This window comes from Cyprinodon tularosa, unplaced genomic scaffold, assembly GCF_016077235.1.
Source record: "Cyprinodon tularosa strain WSP-4 unplaced genomic scaffold, ASM1607723v1 ctg598, whole genome shotgun sequence".
Taxonomy (NCBI): domain Eukaryota; kingdom Metazoa; phylum Chordata; class Actinopteri; order Cyprinodontiformes; family Cyprinodontidae; genus Cyprinodon; species Cyprinodon tularosa.
The window spans coordinates 651,666-668,465 of NW_024039338.1; the positions used below are offsets into that span (position 1 = coordinate 651,666).

General features: G+C 38.4%; 1 protein-coding gene across 2 annotated transcripts in view; it reads right to left on the reverse strand.

Moving 5' to 3' along the window:
* The window catches only part of pam (peptidylglycine alpha-amidating monooxygenase), a 66,859-nt gene extending 52,470 nt beyond the window's left edge, over window positions 1-14,389 (reverse strand). Inside the window, exons 1-3 of one of the 2 annotated variants that reach the window (XM_038306941.1) lie at window positions 14,234-14,389; window positions 3,475-3,597; window positions 1,422-1,539 (exon numbers count right to left, since the gene is read on the reverse strand). In XM_038306941.1, the coding sequence (XP_038162869.1) occupies window positions 1,422-1,539; window positions 3,475-3,560 (204 nt within the window). In that variant the 5' untranslated portion in view covers window positions 3,561-3,597; window positions 14,234-14,389. Of the gene's footprint in view, window positions 1-1,421; window positions 1,540-3,474; window positions 3,598-14,233 lie in introns of those variants that run through there. The other variant, XM_038306942.1, reaches the window with a different exon arrangement.
* Window positions 14,390-16,800: the final 2,411 nt, after the last annotated feature.

The window sequence follows — 16,800 nt, forward strand, 5'->3', positions numbered from 1 at the left end:
CAATGGCTTAGAGCAGATGTTCGCACACGGACCATTGCTCAATGTTTTCAGACCGTTTCTGACATTTTGGGTTCTTCCCTGTTATATAAAAGGGTTCTATCATAAAAGCAGTGACAGGAATTATTAGCAACCAATTTAGCAACCAACTTTTCTTTGTTTCAATGAGTCTTACAGGCATGTTTTGTTCAATTCATGTCTGAGTAATTCTCAGTATTCTGTTCTCTGAGTAGCGGCTCCTCCGTGTCCTGGGAAAAAAGTGACCACAACTTCCTATATCGATCAGTGCAATGCTGTGCCAGTTAATAGTTAAAATGAACGAGCTCAAAGTTCAGTTCACACATAAAAATTAACTAGCTCACATTGTATACTTGAAGGTCAAACTAACTAACTAACTCAAGTTAATTTGGTAAATTAAGCCACAATCCTACACAATAGAACCTTATATTTCATCCTTTAAATGTGTGATCATGATATATAGACAGAAATGGAAAATACTCGATCCAGTCAAGTTATACTTATGTGCAGAGAAGTCTTTCTTTAGCAGAATTACACAGAACCTATGTTTCTGAAGTTCAGGTTCTGTTGCAAAGATCTGGACCAAAATTATTTCTTACGTTCCTCATTCAGCAGCAGATATTCCCCAAGACAGCTTGGATGCTGTAACTGCATGTGTTGCTTTAAATTTGAGGTGGACGTGGATGAAGTACGGACTTGTTTGTCCCAATGGGCACAGTTTGCAGACAAACTTGAGTTATTTTTGTCTGTCCAAGTCTTCCTTTGTTAGTTCATAAAACTCTGCCAAGCACTCTGCTAAACTGCATTAGAAACACCAGCAGATGAGTCTGAATTGCGCCGACAAGTACTAGCAGTATACATGCTGGTCTGTCATGTTGTTTGCCGTAATAAGTGCCATAAAACCTGACATCCAATGAAAAGTGTCGTTATCAGTTGAACGGCAACATGAGTTGTGTGGGTCACTCATTATTCTGTGTGAACGTCACTCTTGTTCGCATTCATTACCTCAAAAACTGATCTGTCCCGTTCACCATTCTCTAAAACATGAGCGTATTCAATGAACGCCGTTCATGTACATCTCTGAATCAGTCATGGATTACCTTAAATATCAAGCCTTGCTTTTTCAAATGAGGCTGGTCGTGTCAAACCACCATAATTTCTCAATCAAAGGTCATGTAGCATCAAACGGCTCAATTCTGCTGCTTAACCAGCGCACTTATTTTCAAACAAACGTGAAAACATTCAAACAAGGACTAAAACAAGGTTTTAGGCTTTCAAACTGTGGGAGATTTATTTCCAGGTAGTTATAGTACAAAAAGACAAAAATAAACCCTCCACATGTGTTCCTACTTTTTTTCGTGAATACAGAGCTAATCTAAGAAATGTTTAGGTAAATACTGACTCACCTGAGTGGGTAAAACACCAGGCATTCGTAGATCAACAGTGAAATTTTCAGAGTTTAAGAGCTGCAGCGGTTTGACTCTGGACACACAGTCAGTAGGATTTAAGACGTTCTCCCAAACCCTGAGGAAAGACCACAAAAAGAATAAAACATGTTGCTTTACTAAAACATCACTCAGTAAGAAACAGATGTTATTAGGATCTATGACAAGGTTTTTATATTACAAGAACTTGTTTAGCTAAACCTAAGCAAATAAAATGTCTAAAGTCTTATAACACAACCTTTGGTTTTAATAGACAATATTGTGCTGCATGGTAGTAACCTGACTCTGCCAGATGGATTTGCTCCGCATATCCATCTGGAAACCTTCCGTTGAAGTAATTTTGGGAAGGGGCGAAAATACTGGTTAGCTGATTGGCCTATGTTGGTGATAGACGGGCCAAATAAACCAATCAGATCAACGAAGCATATGACGTACTAACAGAGCGACGACGAAGAGGAGCCAATTGATAGATCAAACTCTTACCGAAACCAGTCGGGAGAAGAGCAAAAACATCTTTTCCTCTGAGAAAAGCCTCCAGAGCAGTGTTTTGCTCTTCTTTCAGTGAAGAAATACTCTGTAATTCCGATAAAACTTGCTCGATAGCCACGCTAACGCTAGTTTCATCGGCTGAAGCTGTCATGTTCTTTAGACTGAACTGTCGCGCTTCCCGTTGCGTCACACCTCAACCCGCCTCAAAGCCAACGCTGATTGGACGTTCGTTTGGTGAACGGCTCCAAACTTTCTTCAACGGAGAGTCTCCAGACTGATCTGCGAGTGAAACCTTGAAAGCTCACGAGATCAGGATGGTCTCACGAGGCTAGCATGGTAGGGCTGGGCCATTAAATATTAACATTATATATTGCAATCGACACCTGATTAAAATCCATGAAAAATAAAGAACTTTACTGAATTTGGATCCAGTAGTTCACCACATACTGAGGAATATAGGAAAAATCCTCTCAACCTCTAATGGCCAAGATAAGCATGTGCCATGGTAGGGTGGACCTTTCTTTAAAACATAACTTTTACAAAGGGTTAGGGGAACGTTTGTTCTTTTTTTCCCCTGGTCTTTTTTACAGTAGATTAAATTATTTTCAATACGATTCAATCTCAAATTGCTTTTATTATCATTATTACTATTAAACACGTTTTTTGTAGCAGTTACATGAGTTGTATGATTGTACAGTGATGCAACATATTGATATTATTATTATATTAACATTCAACAGCAAATAACAAAGTCACTGCCTCAAAGACAGAAATGGCGCGGAGGAAGCCCATTTTCCCTCAGTGTTTTAAGTAAAAATGTTTGGGTTTTTAAAATCGATATTAGGAACTAAATGATCAATATTATATTGGGAAGTTGAAAATAACAATATATCACCAAGTCAATTTTTCCCACACCCCTATAAAACATGTTATGCTGATAAGTGTTACAATGAGGGTCTGTTAATATCTTTCAGCTTTTCTTCCCTTTAAATATAAATCCAAAATTGGGAGCTAATGGATGAAAAGGTTTAATTAATTTATTGTTTAATTTATTGTTTAATTAATTCTTTCCATTTCAACAACATATTTTATTGAAAAATCCATTAAGCTGCATTTGCTGTTTTGTCAGTTTCTAAATGACTTACAAAGCTGTTAATCCCATCCTTATATATGTTCTGGTTGGAAGACAACCAGGTGGATGGATGGAACATTAAGCAACAGAAAAGGGGTTAAATTCTGGGTATACAAATCTTGAATCTATATAGCCTCATGTTTTATGTACTACTCCATATCTAAATTAAATTCCAAAGTTTTTCAGGAATGCTGAAGGAGCCATAGATTTTATTAAAATATTTCTTTCATACAAAAGACACAAAGATATCCTGTTTTTAACAATTTAAAGGACTTGATAAAAAACACAGAATGTGAGCTGAAGTTAATATTTATGAAATCATGAGGGCAGTAAACTAGAATTAAGACACAATAGAGGGAAAAAAAAGGACATGGAATTGAACGTTTTACTTACCTTTTTGACCCGTACAGGGAGGGATGCATTTCACTGTGACTGTGATGGAAGAACGCTACCACCAAACAGACCACAAAGAGTCCCATCACACCTACAGGTTTCGCAGAACAATTCACTGCCTGGCTGCAATGTGAAAAAAAAAAAAGAGTCATCAGTACTTGCATGTAATTTACATCCCCAGTGTTAATTCCCTACATGCATTTTGTTAATATGCTTTGGTTTCAATACATTTTCAAACTAGAGAGCTTGATCCATCGTATCATCCTGCCTAATGTACCACATTGTGTCGCCTGTCTAATAAACAATCTTGGTTGGTATTGAGCGCTTTTTGGAATTTCAATCATTGTTTCTTCCCTCTCACCCTACAGCCTTTCAATGCAGGTAGCAGCTGGGCAGCTTAGGAGACTCTTAAACAATCCAGCTGCTGTGATAAAAACACCTGAGCTCTACTGCCAATCTCATTATATCCCATTTCCAGCTAGGAATCACCAGATACAGAATAAAAACAAAAAGAAACAAAATAGCACTGCAAGAGTTCATGCAGGAAATACAATCAGTAGCACAATTAAAACGAGATTTATACTAGATGTTTTATTTAGGTAAAGACAGTTTTCAGATATCTGGATATACATTGAAGTTTTTACACAAACCGATCATTTTACAGCTGAGCGGCTTTTATCTGAATGTTGCACTTTTTATCCTGGAGATTTAACATCTATCAAATACTATCAAACTTGAACTTTTGCCACATTTCAGGCTTCAAACTTAAAAAAATAAAATTGGCATTTTTTTGTGAAGAATCAACAGCAATAAAATTCAACAGCAATATTTATTGGATGTTTGTAAAGTTTTTTTTAACAAATAAAATACTGAAAAAAATTGGGTTTGCGAAATTTTGGAGCCCACTTCAGTTAATACCTTCTAGTGCCAGCTTTAGCTGCGATGAAATTCATCATTCAGGTCTGGGCTTTGACTAGGCCATTCTAACACCTGGATATGTTCATTTGTGAACCATGTTGCTTTCTGTTTTGGATCATTGTCTAGTTGGAAGATAAATCTCCGGCCCAGTCTCAGGCCTTTTCCAGAATCCAACAGGTTTTCTTCCAGAATGGTCCTGTCTTTTGCTCCATCCATCTTCCCATCAATTTAAACCATCGTCCCTGCATCTGCTGAACAAAAGCAGGCCCAAACCATGATGCTGCCACCACCGTGTTTGACAATGGAAAGAATGTGTTCAGGGTGATGAGCTGTGTTTCTTTTATGCCAAACGTAATGTTTTGCATTGCTGCAAAAAGTTGGATTTTGGTTTCTTCCAGAGGTGTCAAGTAACGAAGTACGAATACTTTGTTACTGTACTTAAGTACACTTCTACTCACTACATTTTCACATAAGTATCTGTACTTTCTATTCCTTACATGCTTAAAACAAAAGTTACTTGTTACTCTTGGCTTCAGTTTATTGTTCATAAACAGTGTTTCCCATTAATGAGTGAGACTGTGGCGGCCCGCCACTGTCTTATATAGACAGAGAGAGAGATGATCAGTGGCGGTTCACTCCCCAGGCGAGACCCACTCCAAGTGCCAGTTATGTTTTTTCCAAGCGCGCGTCCCGCCCTCCTTTATAAAGATGCCGCCCTGGCTGCCCGGTCGCCCGTGCAGTGTTGCCAACTCAGCGACTTTGTCGCTATATGTAGAGACTTTTCAGACCCCTCGCGCGCCGGACTGGAGTTGTGATAGGCAGCCCGGGCCACAGGTGGCTACGCTCTACCCCTTCTAGTCAGTGTTGGGAAAGTTCTCTTTCTACGTGAACTAGTTCAAAGTTCAGTTCACACATTTTAAAATGAACTAGTTCAGTTCATAGTTCATAATTCAAAACCAAAAAATGAACTAGTTCATAGTTCTTTTTTTTTTTTCATATATTGCTCAATTACACCATAGCCTACTGTACAACCACAGACAGCAATTATTTTATCAGTTGTAACTCTGAAACTGTGCGTCAGATTTCATCTTCATATCCAGTTTTGAATCCTTATCCAACCAGGGTTTACATTAGCATTGAGGGGACAGCATTTCCCCATTGTTGCTTTAACACTTTGTTGCTGTCCATTCACTTCACACTAGTAGCAGCTGCAGCTTTCACCCCTACAGTATATTCTCAAAAACATCAGGAAAAATGTGCTGCTTGAATGGTCTTTTTTATGAGTAATTATTAAAAAGAAAAATAGGAAAGTAGTCTTTAAGGTGCAAATGTTTTTTTTTTTTTTTTTTTATAATTTTTTCCATTTGAAATTCCATTTCAATACATACTAAAAAGGAATCCTGGAAAATTATACCAGGCAGGTTTAACAAACAAGTTACATGGATAGTAAAACCCTCAAGAACAGGGGTCTTCTATGTTTTCCAGACCAAGGACCCCCAAACTGATGGCGAGATGTAGCGGGGACCCCCTAACTATATATATTGTATGAAATTGTGTCCTATAGTCACTCTATTACAGATGGAGTAATGTAAAGAAATTAATTTCTCCCTGGGATTATTAAAGTTTTTCTGATTCTGATTCCTGGTTGTTGTGAAGGAAACGGTGCCCAGCTTGAAAGAGCTCCTGTGCGTCGCTGAATGTGTGCATTGATGACTGAAAGACATCTTTTGTCTCCATTTATCTGTTTACTACAGTGTGTTGATTTCATGTTAATGAGTATTTAAAGACATTTCAATTAGTGGGGGAAAAAAATTGCAGGGGGGGAATATAAAAATATCAACTAACCATGCAGACCCTCATGCAGTACCTCCGTAGACCCCCTAGGGGTCGCGGATCCCCTGTTGAAGACCTCCGCTCAAGAAGATTTTACTAACACAAACTGAGGGACCAGGCTGAGGGAGGAATTTAAGGTTACTGAAGTGCGGATTTTTTTACTGAAAGCCGGCGGGCAAACTTGTTGCCATCATCATGTTTTAAGTGATCATACTGCTGCTTTGTCGCCTCCACGCTGCTGTGGCTTCCACACGGCATTTTGTTTTGATGACGCACGCGGCTGTAGGCTACGACACTGGTAGCTGGTGTTGCCAGATTGGGTGTTTTTCCTGCTACATATTAAGGCCTGTTTACGGTTTGATTTAGCCGGGGTTTCGCCTGGAGGGCTCTATAGAAATCTGGCAACCTATTGAACGGAGCTGAACTGAGAGAGCGTGCCGTTCACAGACACCAGAATGAACGAGTTCACAAAAACGTTCATCAGGCAGTAATGCAGCACGTTCGCAAAAAATATGAACGAGTTCATGAACTTTCGTTCAATGAACGCGTTCAGGCACAACACTGCTTCTAGTCATTCTAGCTAATCTGAATCATTCAATTCCATCTGGAGAGCGAGATCATCTGTGGTAGCAGCACTAGACATCTTCCAGGCATGTGAGGAAAACTAGCAGTAGTTCAGCGGACAGGAAGAATTATGAATGAGAGACTATCCCACCAAAAAAGATGTTGAAATGTCTAAAAGGTCGGACACAGGCGAGAGCGTAAGGAGATGGAAACCAACAAGACCTCCCTCATCCTACAGCCATTTCTCAAAGAATTTCCCGAAATAGTCGAAAAATTTAGTTTTCAATTCATATAGTGGCGTCTGGCTGTTTCTTTTTAAAGGTTACTTTTTCTGTTTCTCTCATTCTTCAAAAACAAAGTTAATTCTATTAGATCTCAGCTCCACAGCCTTCCTGATCTTCGGCTGCCATCTACCCTTGTACACCATGGGTCCATGAGCTGCTTTGATGAAGTTGCACAGAGTGAAGTGGAGAACATCCTCAAGAAAATGAAGCCTTCATCTTGTGCCCTGGATCCCTGCACCTCATCACTCATAAAATCTAATCATGCCGCAATAAGTCCGTTAATCACACAAATAATAAACAAATCACTGAAATCTGGTCATGTTCCATTGCCTCTTAAAACAGCCATCATTAAACCTCTTCTAAAGAAATCTACCCTGGATCCAGATATTCTTTCCAATTACCGCCCAATTTCACATCTTCCTTTTATGTCAAAAGTGCTGGAAAAAGCTGTTGCCGCTCAGCTGCAGCTTCATCTAGAACAAAACTCCCTGTACGAGAAATTTCAGTCTGGGTTTCGTTCTGCTCACAGCACTGAGACCGCTTTGCTGAGAGTTACTAATGACATCTACATGGCAGCTGATGCTGGGTCTACATCTCTCCTTGTTCTCCTTGATCTAACTGCAGCCTTTGACACTGTGGACCATAACATCCTACTACAACGTCTTCATGCGGAGGTCGGTCTCTGTGACACTGTTCTGGACTGGTTTAAATCTTTTCTCTCCAATCGGCTGGAAAGTGTTAGCCTCGACAAGGCCAAGTCCCAGGCTGTCTCTGTCTCCTGTGGTGTCCCACAGGGGTCAGTATTAGGGCCCCTGCTGTTTTCCCTTTACATGCTGCCTTTGGGTCAAATCATTAATCGATATAACATCTCCTTTCACTGCTACGCCGACGATATACAACTTTATATTAGAACTGGAGCATCACTATCACCATCTTCACTTAATGCTTTCACTACCTGTCTGGAGGAGATAAGGAAGTGGATGACTCAGAATTTCCTTCAGTTAAACTGCTCCATAACTGAGGCCATGCTGATCGGAACACCTCACCAGGTTCAATCTTCAACTATGACGACTGTTTTCTTTTCTGGACAAAACATCCCCTTTTCCACCATAGTTACAAATCTTGGAGTTAGAATGGATTCTCAACTTACTTTTGAAAATCACATTAAGCATCTGTTGAAAATCTGTTTCCTTCATCTTCGTAATATCTCCAAAATTCGTCCGTTTCTTTCTTTTTCTGATGCTGAGACTCTCGTTCATGCATTTGTCTCCTCCAGGTTAGACTACTGCAACTCTCTGTTTGTTGGAATCCATAAAAAATATCTTCAGAAGCTCCAATACACTCAAAACAGCGCAGCCAGGATTCTCTTGAGGGCCCGCAAATCTGCCCATATTACACCTATTCTGCATGACCTTCACTGGCTTCCCATCACCTACAGAATTCAATACAAAATCGCGCTCATCACCCATCAGTGTTTAAACGGATCCTCACCGGATTATCTGAAGGACCTTCTCACTCCACATTCATCCACCAGATCTCTTCGATCACAAGACTGCAACTTCCTTCACCTTCCTCGCTCCAGATTAAGGTCCATGGGAGATCGGGCCTTCGCTGTCGCTGCCCCCGTCTCTGGAACTCTCTCCCAGATCATCTGAGAGCTCCACAACCACTGAATGATTTTAAAAGAGGCTTGAAGACTTTTTTATTTAAGCAAGCCTATTCTGCCTCCACATGATTTTTATGATGTTGATTTTTATCTTTGATTTTATTTGCACTGTGTAGCACTTTGAGATTTTTGTTAATGAAAAGTGCAGTACAAATTGGATTTATTATTATTATTATTATTTTTCACTTTTACTTGAGTAAAGAGGTTGATACTTCAACTTTTACCAGAGTGTTTTTAAACTGCAGTATCTATACTTCTACATAAGTAACAAATATGTACTTTTGACACCACTGGTTTCATCTGACCAGAGCATCTTCTTCCACATGTTTGCTATGTCTTCCATGTGGCAAACTTTAAAAAATGCTTTTTAAGGATATCTTTAAGAAATGGCTTTCTTCCAAGAAGGAAAGATTTGACAAGTATATGCATGACTGTTTTCCTAAGGACAGAGTCTCCTCCTTCAGCTGTAGATCTATGCAGTTCATCCAGTGATCAAGGGCCTCTTGGCTGCATCTACAATCAGACTTCTCTATACTAAAGTAGTTAACAATTATTTCAATAATCAATTAATCAATATTAATCTGATTGGTTCAGCCCTTCCAAAAACTTAAAAATAAACAAAATAAAAACTGACATTTTGTAAATTTAAATAATTTAAGATCATTAAGATTATTTATCTCACCTGTATAAATACTAAAAATGCTAATTACCACACAATATTTGAAACTAAAATCAAAGACATAATAAATCTCCATTAAACAGCTGGTTATCTCTTCCTCCATCATTCTCAGATCATGCAGATCTTGTCTCCTGTTACAAATCCCTATTTTTTCATGAGAAACTCTCATCCAAGCCGAGTAGTAGAAAAGCACAGCTAGGCCTGGAAGCCTATGCTTATAATCACAACCATAAACAGGCAAAGCAACTTATAAAAACTATACTTATAATAACTAACTACCTGATAGTATAAACTAAAGGTCACTAAGTGGGTCTAAATCATCTTTAGACGGACCCTGGTTGATCCCTGGGGAACCACTGATCCAGAATACACGCAGCTTTCAATCATTCTGTTCCATCTAATCAGAGTCTCTTTTACTTATGCGAGCTGCCAGTGATTACCAAACACAGCTGGAGGTTTCTTCCTGTTAAAAGGGAGTTTTTCCTCTCCATTGTCGCTACAAGCATGCTTAGTGTGAGGGATTGCTGAAGAGTCAATCAATCGATGCAATCAGCTGTTTTTCCTTAGATAGAAAACTTTTAATCAATCTGACTGTATGATCTGGTGAACTGGAAAGTGCCTTGAGGTGACATGTGTTGTGAATTGGCGCTATAGAAATAAACAGAAATGAATTGTTCTTAATTTCTATGTAAACAGCAGCGGAACCAGCTACGGTACCAGCCTTTTGCACGCAACATGCTTTCATGCTCATTCTACCATAATTATGGTAGAACATGCATAATTTCCCCCTCATTCATAAAATGGTTAAAATCTGGGCCATTTCCAGGGACAGCTTGAGCTGAGGACAGGAGGTCCACAACGAGGGCTGTCCCAGGAAATAGGGGACGTCTGGTCACCAAATCTTTAAGGGCACCAGCCAGAGAGGATGACTGAAGTCAAAGCTAGTTTTTGATTATAAAGGTAAAGGAAAAACTCTGGTTTCTCAAAAAGTTCTGACAGAACACTATCCAGTTTGTAAATAAAACCATATACAAATTACCTTGCAAGCAATAAATAGGCAACTAAAACCTTAAACCCACAAATAAATCCACAATTAAGAGGACATTTTCTTATGACAATTGCTTTGTATCTATTGGATCTATTGCTATTACAAATTTTTTATAAACCAAGACGTCATCACTCATCAAACTAATTTTAATCTTGCCAGCTCCAATATTGTGTTACGCTAGTTATGGTAACTCCTTGTCCTTAAAAATGAGAGGATATCAATAAAACCACATCACACTGTTTCATTGTAAATAGCTGAATGTCTTTTTGTAACATTTTACGGTTGCAAAAGTAACCATCTGTATGAACAAAACAGCTATTACAAGTTATTTACCTGGTATTTATTTTTTACCATTAAAATAAAGATTTTTTATTCTAGAATATCTCTAAAATGTTAGATCCCAGGACCTAAAACCCATCAAACATTTTAAGTCAATTTTGGGATTCTTGACTTTTTACAGATTTAAGTAAAAATCTAAGTTTATCTCAAAATGCTGTGACCTGTTTGACTTTTACTACAATGGAGTATAAGGGCCAGACTAAAAACAAATTATAATAAAATAATCAGAATAAAGTTTCCCCTATTTTTTTTTGTATATTTCTCTCGTAATATTATCCCAGAAAAAAGTTTTAATACAATAAGATCAAAGTGTTAATAGTACAACTTTATTCTGGTAATATCACAATAATAAAGTCACAATATTTTGAGGACTAAGTCACGATCATAATAATAATTTGATGCTAGTGGTCTAAAAGGTTTAATATTTCCTTATTTGTAAAACTAATATGAAAGTATAACTTCACAGGATTCTCAACAGTCCTCATTTCACTGCAGGGGATGAGTTCTCATTAAATAATATGGACTTTTTTCTTGTTATATTATTATATTCATATCGTAATATTCTGACTTCATTGTGTTAATATTACCAGTTTATTCTCGTACTATAACGACTTTACAATATTATGACTTTATTTTCGTAATTCTAATTTATTCTCATACAGAGGTGTCAAGTAACGAAGTACAAATACTTTGTTACTGTACTTAAGTACTAGCCTGATAAACCAGACTAAATGTGAGATTAATCCGTTAAGGTTCGCTCTTTGTTTTTTTTGTTTCAAAACAAAAACGAAAAAACAAAACAAACGTGTTTTTTTTTTCGATTTTCCGTTTTTAAAACGAAATTAGAAAAACGGCATTTGCAAAAATGAAAAAAGGGTACGTTTTGGGATTTTTTTAAACTACAATGGTTAAACCAAAGACAGAACTTTTATTTTGTTGTTAATTCAACCTTATGGCAGAACTCGAAATGAAGACCTGAACTCCCAAAACATAACTTTTTTTAGTTACCAGTAGGTGGCGGTAATGTACACCTTCAATTTCTTGCCAACCGCCATTACAATCCACAAGAAGAAGAACTTTTTCAGTTAGCACTACCAAAATGGAAACGTTTGGCTCTGTTTGAAATCCTGGGCTGCATCCTCCAAGGACGAGGTCTACCTAGACCTGGATCCTACCTAGACTTGTCCGTGAAAATAAGGAGACGGAAGTGTTTTGGCCGTGAATTCGAACAGGTCTACCCTTTGGGGGGTTTTACCGCCGTATGCTCTGTTGCTTAGCAACCGTGAAAGTTGACACACAAAGCAAGAAAAGAATGAAAGCCGAAGTTTTCAAAACTGTTCATCAAAATTTTAATTTAGATGGCAAAACAAAACTCAAACGCTGTTGATTTTCTATTAGTTTGATTTTTTCATTTTTTCGATTTAGGTTTTAAAAATTGGAAAAACAGAAAACCCACATGCTTGTTTTGTTTTTCCTTTTTTGTTTTGAAACGAAAAAAAACAAACAAAGAACGAACCATACATGGATTAAGATAAAATTTTTAATTTAGTCTGGCCCCGATCGGAATATTGTTGATGAAAACAAACTTGTTGTTTTACAAACCATGTCTGTGCCAATTGGCCAACGCTCTGACCAATGAGTGTAACTGACTGTAACGTAGTAAGCGTGACAGAAAGCTGGTGGGGGGGTGTAAACAAACAGCCTTTCCGTAAAACGATAAATACGTCCTTCTTATAAATGAATGTGCGTAAAGCCATCTACTGCTCACGTTTAAACGAAAAACCCAAGGCTAATCCTTCCAAAACCGATTTCAAAGCTGAGTAAAAAATCGCCATCAGAGCCAGCGGTCCTTCACACATGGCTATGCAGAGAGAGGGCCACTGCAGATGGGCTGCAGTTAGCCCTGGCTAGCCTCGGAGCTCCGCTGGTTGCCACGGTCCTCTCAACTTTGGAAAAAGTTTTTTAAATTACGCATTAAATTGGTGAATGGACCATATAGTGACACTTTAAAGTATAATATTCTTGCCTCAAATGACAACAGCAACAGAAAAGAGAACTTTTATCTTTCAATGGAGCGATCCATTGAATGCTGCTGCCGCAGGGCTAGCTACTGTTCAATAGCTGTTGCCATCTTCCTCGTTGTGCTTTCTCCAGCGTGATGCAGCTTTTTCGTCACGCCCTCAAAACCCCCGCCTACTTTGGATCCAGAAATTCAAAACACATCTCTGCGTTGTGATTGGCCCGCCAGTTCTAGGGCTTGGGGCATTGATCGAGGCTAGATCAATCGCAGGCAAAAATGATTTTGGGCGCAGGTGGGTGGGGCTAGTTTACTAGGCTATAAAAATTGGGGTTGTTAATTCATGTAGTGGTATCAGGCTGTTTTTTTTAAAGGTTACTTTATACCTTAAGTAGTTTTTGGAGCACAATACTTTTTCCCTTTTACTTGAGTAAAGAGGTCAAGCTGATACTTCAACTTTTACCAGAGTGTTTTTAAACAGCAGTATCTATACTTCTACTTAAGTAACAAATGTGTGTACTTTTGACACCACTGTTCTCATAATACTACAAACTATCAAAAACAATATTCTCTTTAGTCTGGCCCTAATACTCAATAGTACTTTTACAGATAATTTTGCTGCCATTTTAAATTTATATCAATATTCTTTCGGGCGTAAAATTAGTTTTTGATACAACTTTAAAGGATGTGTTTCAGCATGAAGGCCTTTTTAAATGTAGATACTGTTGAGAGTTGCTCTGCTTTCCTGGTGACTCATCGCTGTTGACAGAGTGGTGGATTGAAGAGGAAACAGGCTGAAGGTCAGCGCTGTGCTAACATAACAACCTGAGAGCAAAAATGAAACTATGGAAACAGCTCTTCCCACTGAGGGAGGACGTGATCAACTCCTGTCTGCGACGTTACACCGTCAACCATGACTAAAAAACTATGTGGACTCGGTTTGTTTTATATATCACCACCAATCTGCTACCTGCAACTTATTTTCTCTGATGCTTTCTGACAGCCAGTTGCAAATGAATCAGAAATTGTGAACATTACACGAGTTCTAATGCTCAAAAATACGAAGTTAATGTTTCTGGCGATTTTATTGGGCATCATTTTTGCAATAAACATCAGTAACATACAGCAAATCTAAAAGGATAAGAATATCAAACATTATAAAGCTACTGGCGTGTTACGCCTGTTAAAAAGGGGCTAAAATGTAGCTGACCGTGGTTAAAAAAAGCTAAACCTCAGCTTTAAAAATGCTCTACGGGTGTTAGCCTCTTATAAATGGCTAATAAGCTCCGCATGCTAATGTTAGCTTTCTCGAATTCCTTTCTTTTTAACCGACTTCCATTTAAACTGAACCAAACGGGAAGAGACCACTCGACAATAGGATTAACACACTTAATAAAACAAAACAAAATACCTGCTGGCGGTAGCTGCACGCCTGTCCAGATGACGATTGTTTTTTTTTTTCTTCTTTTTTCGTCTGTTAATATAAATAAGCAATGACGTCTACACTTCCTTTTTCAGAGTAAAAGCACCAAATAGGCCATAATTGACCATAACAGAGAGAGGCGAGGCAGAGAGCATACCTAGACGCTGAAGACATGTAGACGTATGATTTGACGCCGCCCCCGGAACTATGGCAGGCGGTACTGACATTTATTAGTTTGACGATTAAAATAAGAATCTGTTATTATTAACATCTTATTAGCTCCCATAAACAGTTCTAAAATCGCTCATTTATACATATCATATATAGTATACACAGGGAACACATTAAAGTCGTAGGGAATTCATATTTAAATGTCAAATCATTCTGGCCTAAACATGTATATAAATGTACTCTTTGTCAGACTATATTGTCCCAAAAGTTTGAACATTTCTATTAAAAAAAAATAAACATTTCTATTTAAAAAAAAAAAAATTTGTGGGGTTTTATTCATTATTTTATACAAACCAGTTAGTTATACGTCAGCTTGTACACATAGATTTGGCCAAACATATATCAACGGTCATCTGTCAACCAACTTTTTTCGGTCATAGCATCTTCATTCATATGTCGCAGGTAATATAAGCAACAGTTGAAATAAGAATAATTTACTTTACCATTGAGTTCCGTCCCAGTGTACAGGGGGATGGACGTCTGTGTCTTCGGCAGGCGTAGAGCTAACAGAACTGGCAGCGTTGCGAGGCAAGGGTTCAAACATGTACGGCTGGAAGCCTTCTACACCAAACCAAGCTTCTGCCGCCCTGGTGTCCTCTTCCACAACATCTTTGACCCTTCTTTCCTCCTCTAAATAAAAGAACGTAGGATAGAGGCGACTCATCCACAACCTCCGACACAAAACTCTCCTCCTCTTGCATGTTTCTGCTGTCCATAGCGTTTCTTGGCAGTGTTGTTTTGTGCTACTTGGTCCCAATGTAATTTCCCATTGTGAACCTACTAGCACTAAGTTGCTAACTGGTTAGCAAGGTGCTTCTGAGACACCGGCCACAACCAAACGTGCTTGTGAATCTTCCGACACAACAATTCCGCACTCTTGATAAACAACCGGTCACATTCACTTTATTCACTCATGTAAAGTCGGGCACCACTCGGGAGAATTCAGAACTGCAACGGTTGGAACAGCCGTTTCCCTACCACTTTAACATTTAGGAATAATCAACTATTATACAATGCTGTTGTGCAAGTGAAATAGACAACAGTTGGAAATTATTGGCAATTAGCAAGACACAATGAATAAAGGAGTTCTGCAGGTGGGGACCATATACCACATCTCAGTACCTATGCTTATGGGCTGATGTTTTGGCCAGTTTTGAAAGTTGGTGGTGGCATGAGACAGACTCTACAACCCACATAAGTTGTTCAGGTAGTTCAGCTCATCCAGGATGGCACATCAGTGTGAGCTGTGGCAAGAAGAGTCAAATGGCTTTGTTGAAAATGTGAATAGTTCCACATTTTCATCTGCATATTTGGGCCTTGTGTGGTCAGATGGCATTGAATGTGAAGAAATAACAGTATTTCCTCACAACCCTGTCCTCTCTGACCAATTTTGAATAACCTTCAAAATTACTTTAACAGAGTTCTCCTCCCCCAAAGTTCAGTTTAGTAGATCATTATCAGATGTGGTTATACATTTTAAATAATCTGTTCCGCTTTTTATCTTCTCTGCATCACTGAACAATTCTCCACAGAGCAAGCATTTAATTTATTCCCACTTACAAACTGATGATTTTGTTGATGGGGTTGCTATTTCCCTGCGTTCTGCGTAGACAACGTAGCCAGTTTGAAAAGGAAAAACTTTAAAAATAGAAAGCTGGCTTCCTGGTTTAATGTAGAGCTGTGCACTTTAAACCAAAATGCTAGGAAACTGGAGAGAAAAGTGCACACTACATGCCTAGCCTATGGGAATCCTACCTAGTCTGGAAAAATAGTTTACTGCCGTATAAGATTACCCTTTGTAAAACAAGAGCAGCATATTTCTCCTCAATAGAGGAGAATAAGAATAATTCTAGATATCTTTTCAATACAGTTGCTAACCTCACCTAGAGCCATAGCTCTGTTGAACCGTCTGTCCCACCTGCTCTTAGCAGTAATGATTTTATGGGATGCTTTATAGATAACATTGATTCTATAGTAAATAATATCATTGACACCCCTACATATATGACTGGTTTATCTCTGGAAGCAGTATCTAAGGTAACTATAGAATCTGAACTGGGTTTAGACTGTATTCCCTCTGATCTCCTCCTCCATTTTAGATGTCATTAATCTATTCCTGTTACAGGGATATTTACCAAAGGCTTTTAAGGTTGCTGTAATTAAACCTTTAGTTAAGAAACTGTCTCTTGGCCCAGATGACTCGGTCAATTATGGACCTATATCAAATTTCCTTTCTTATCTAAAATTGTTGAGAAAATAGTTGCCAAACAAGTGTGCGATCACTTACACTATAACAAACCTTTTGAAGAGTTTCAGTCTGGCTT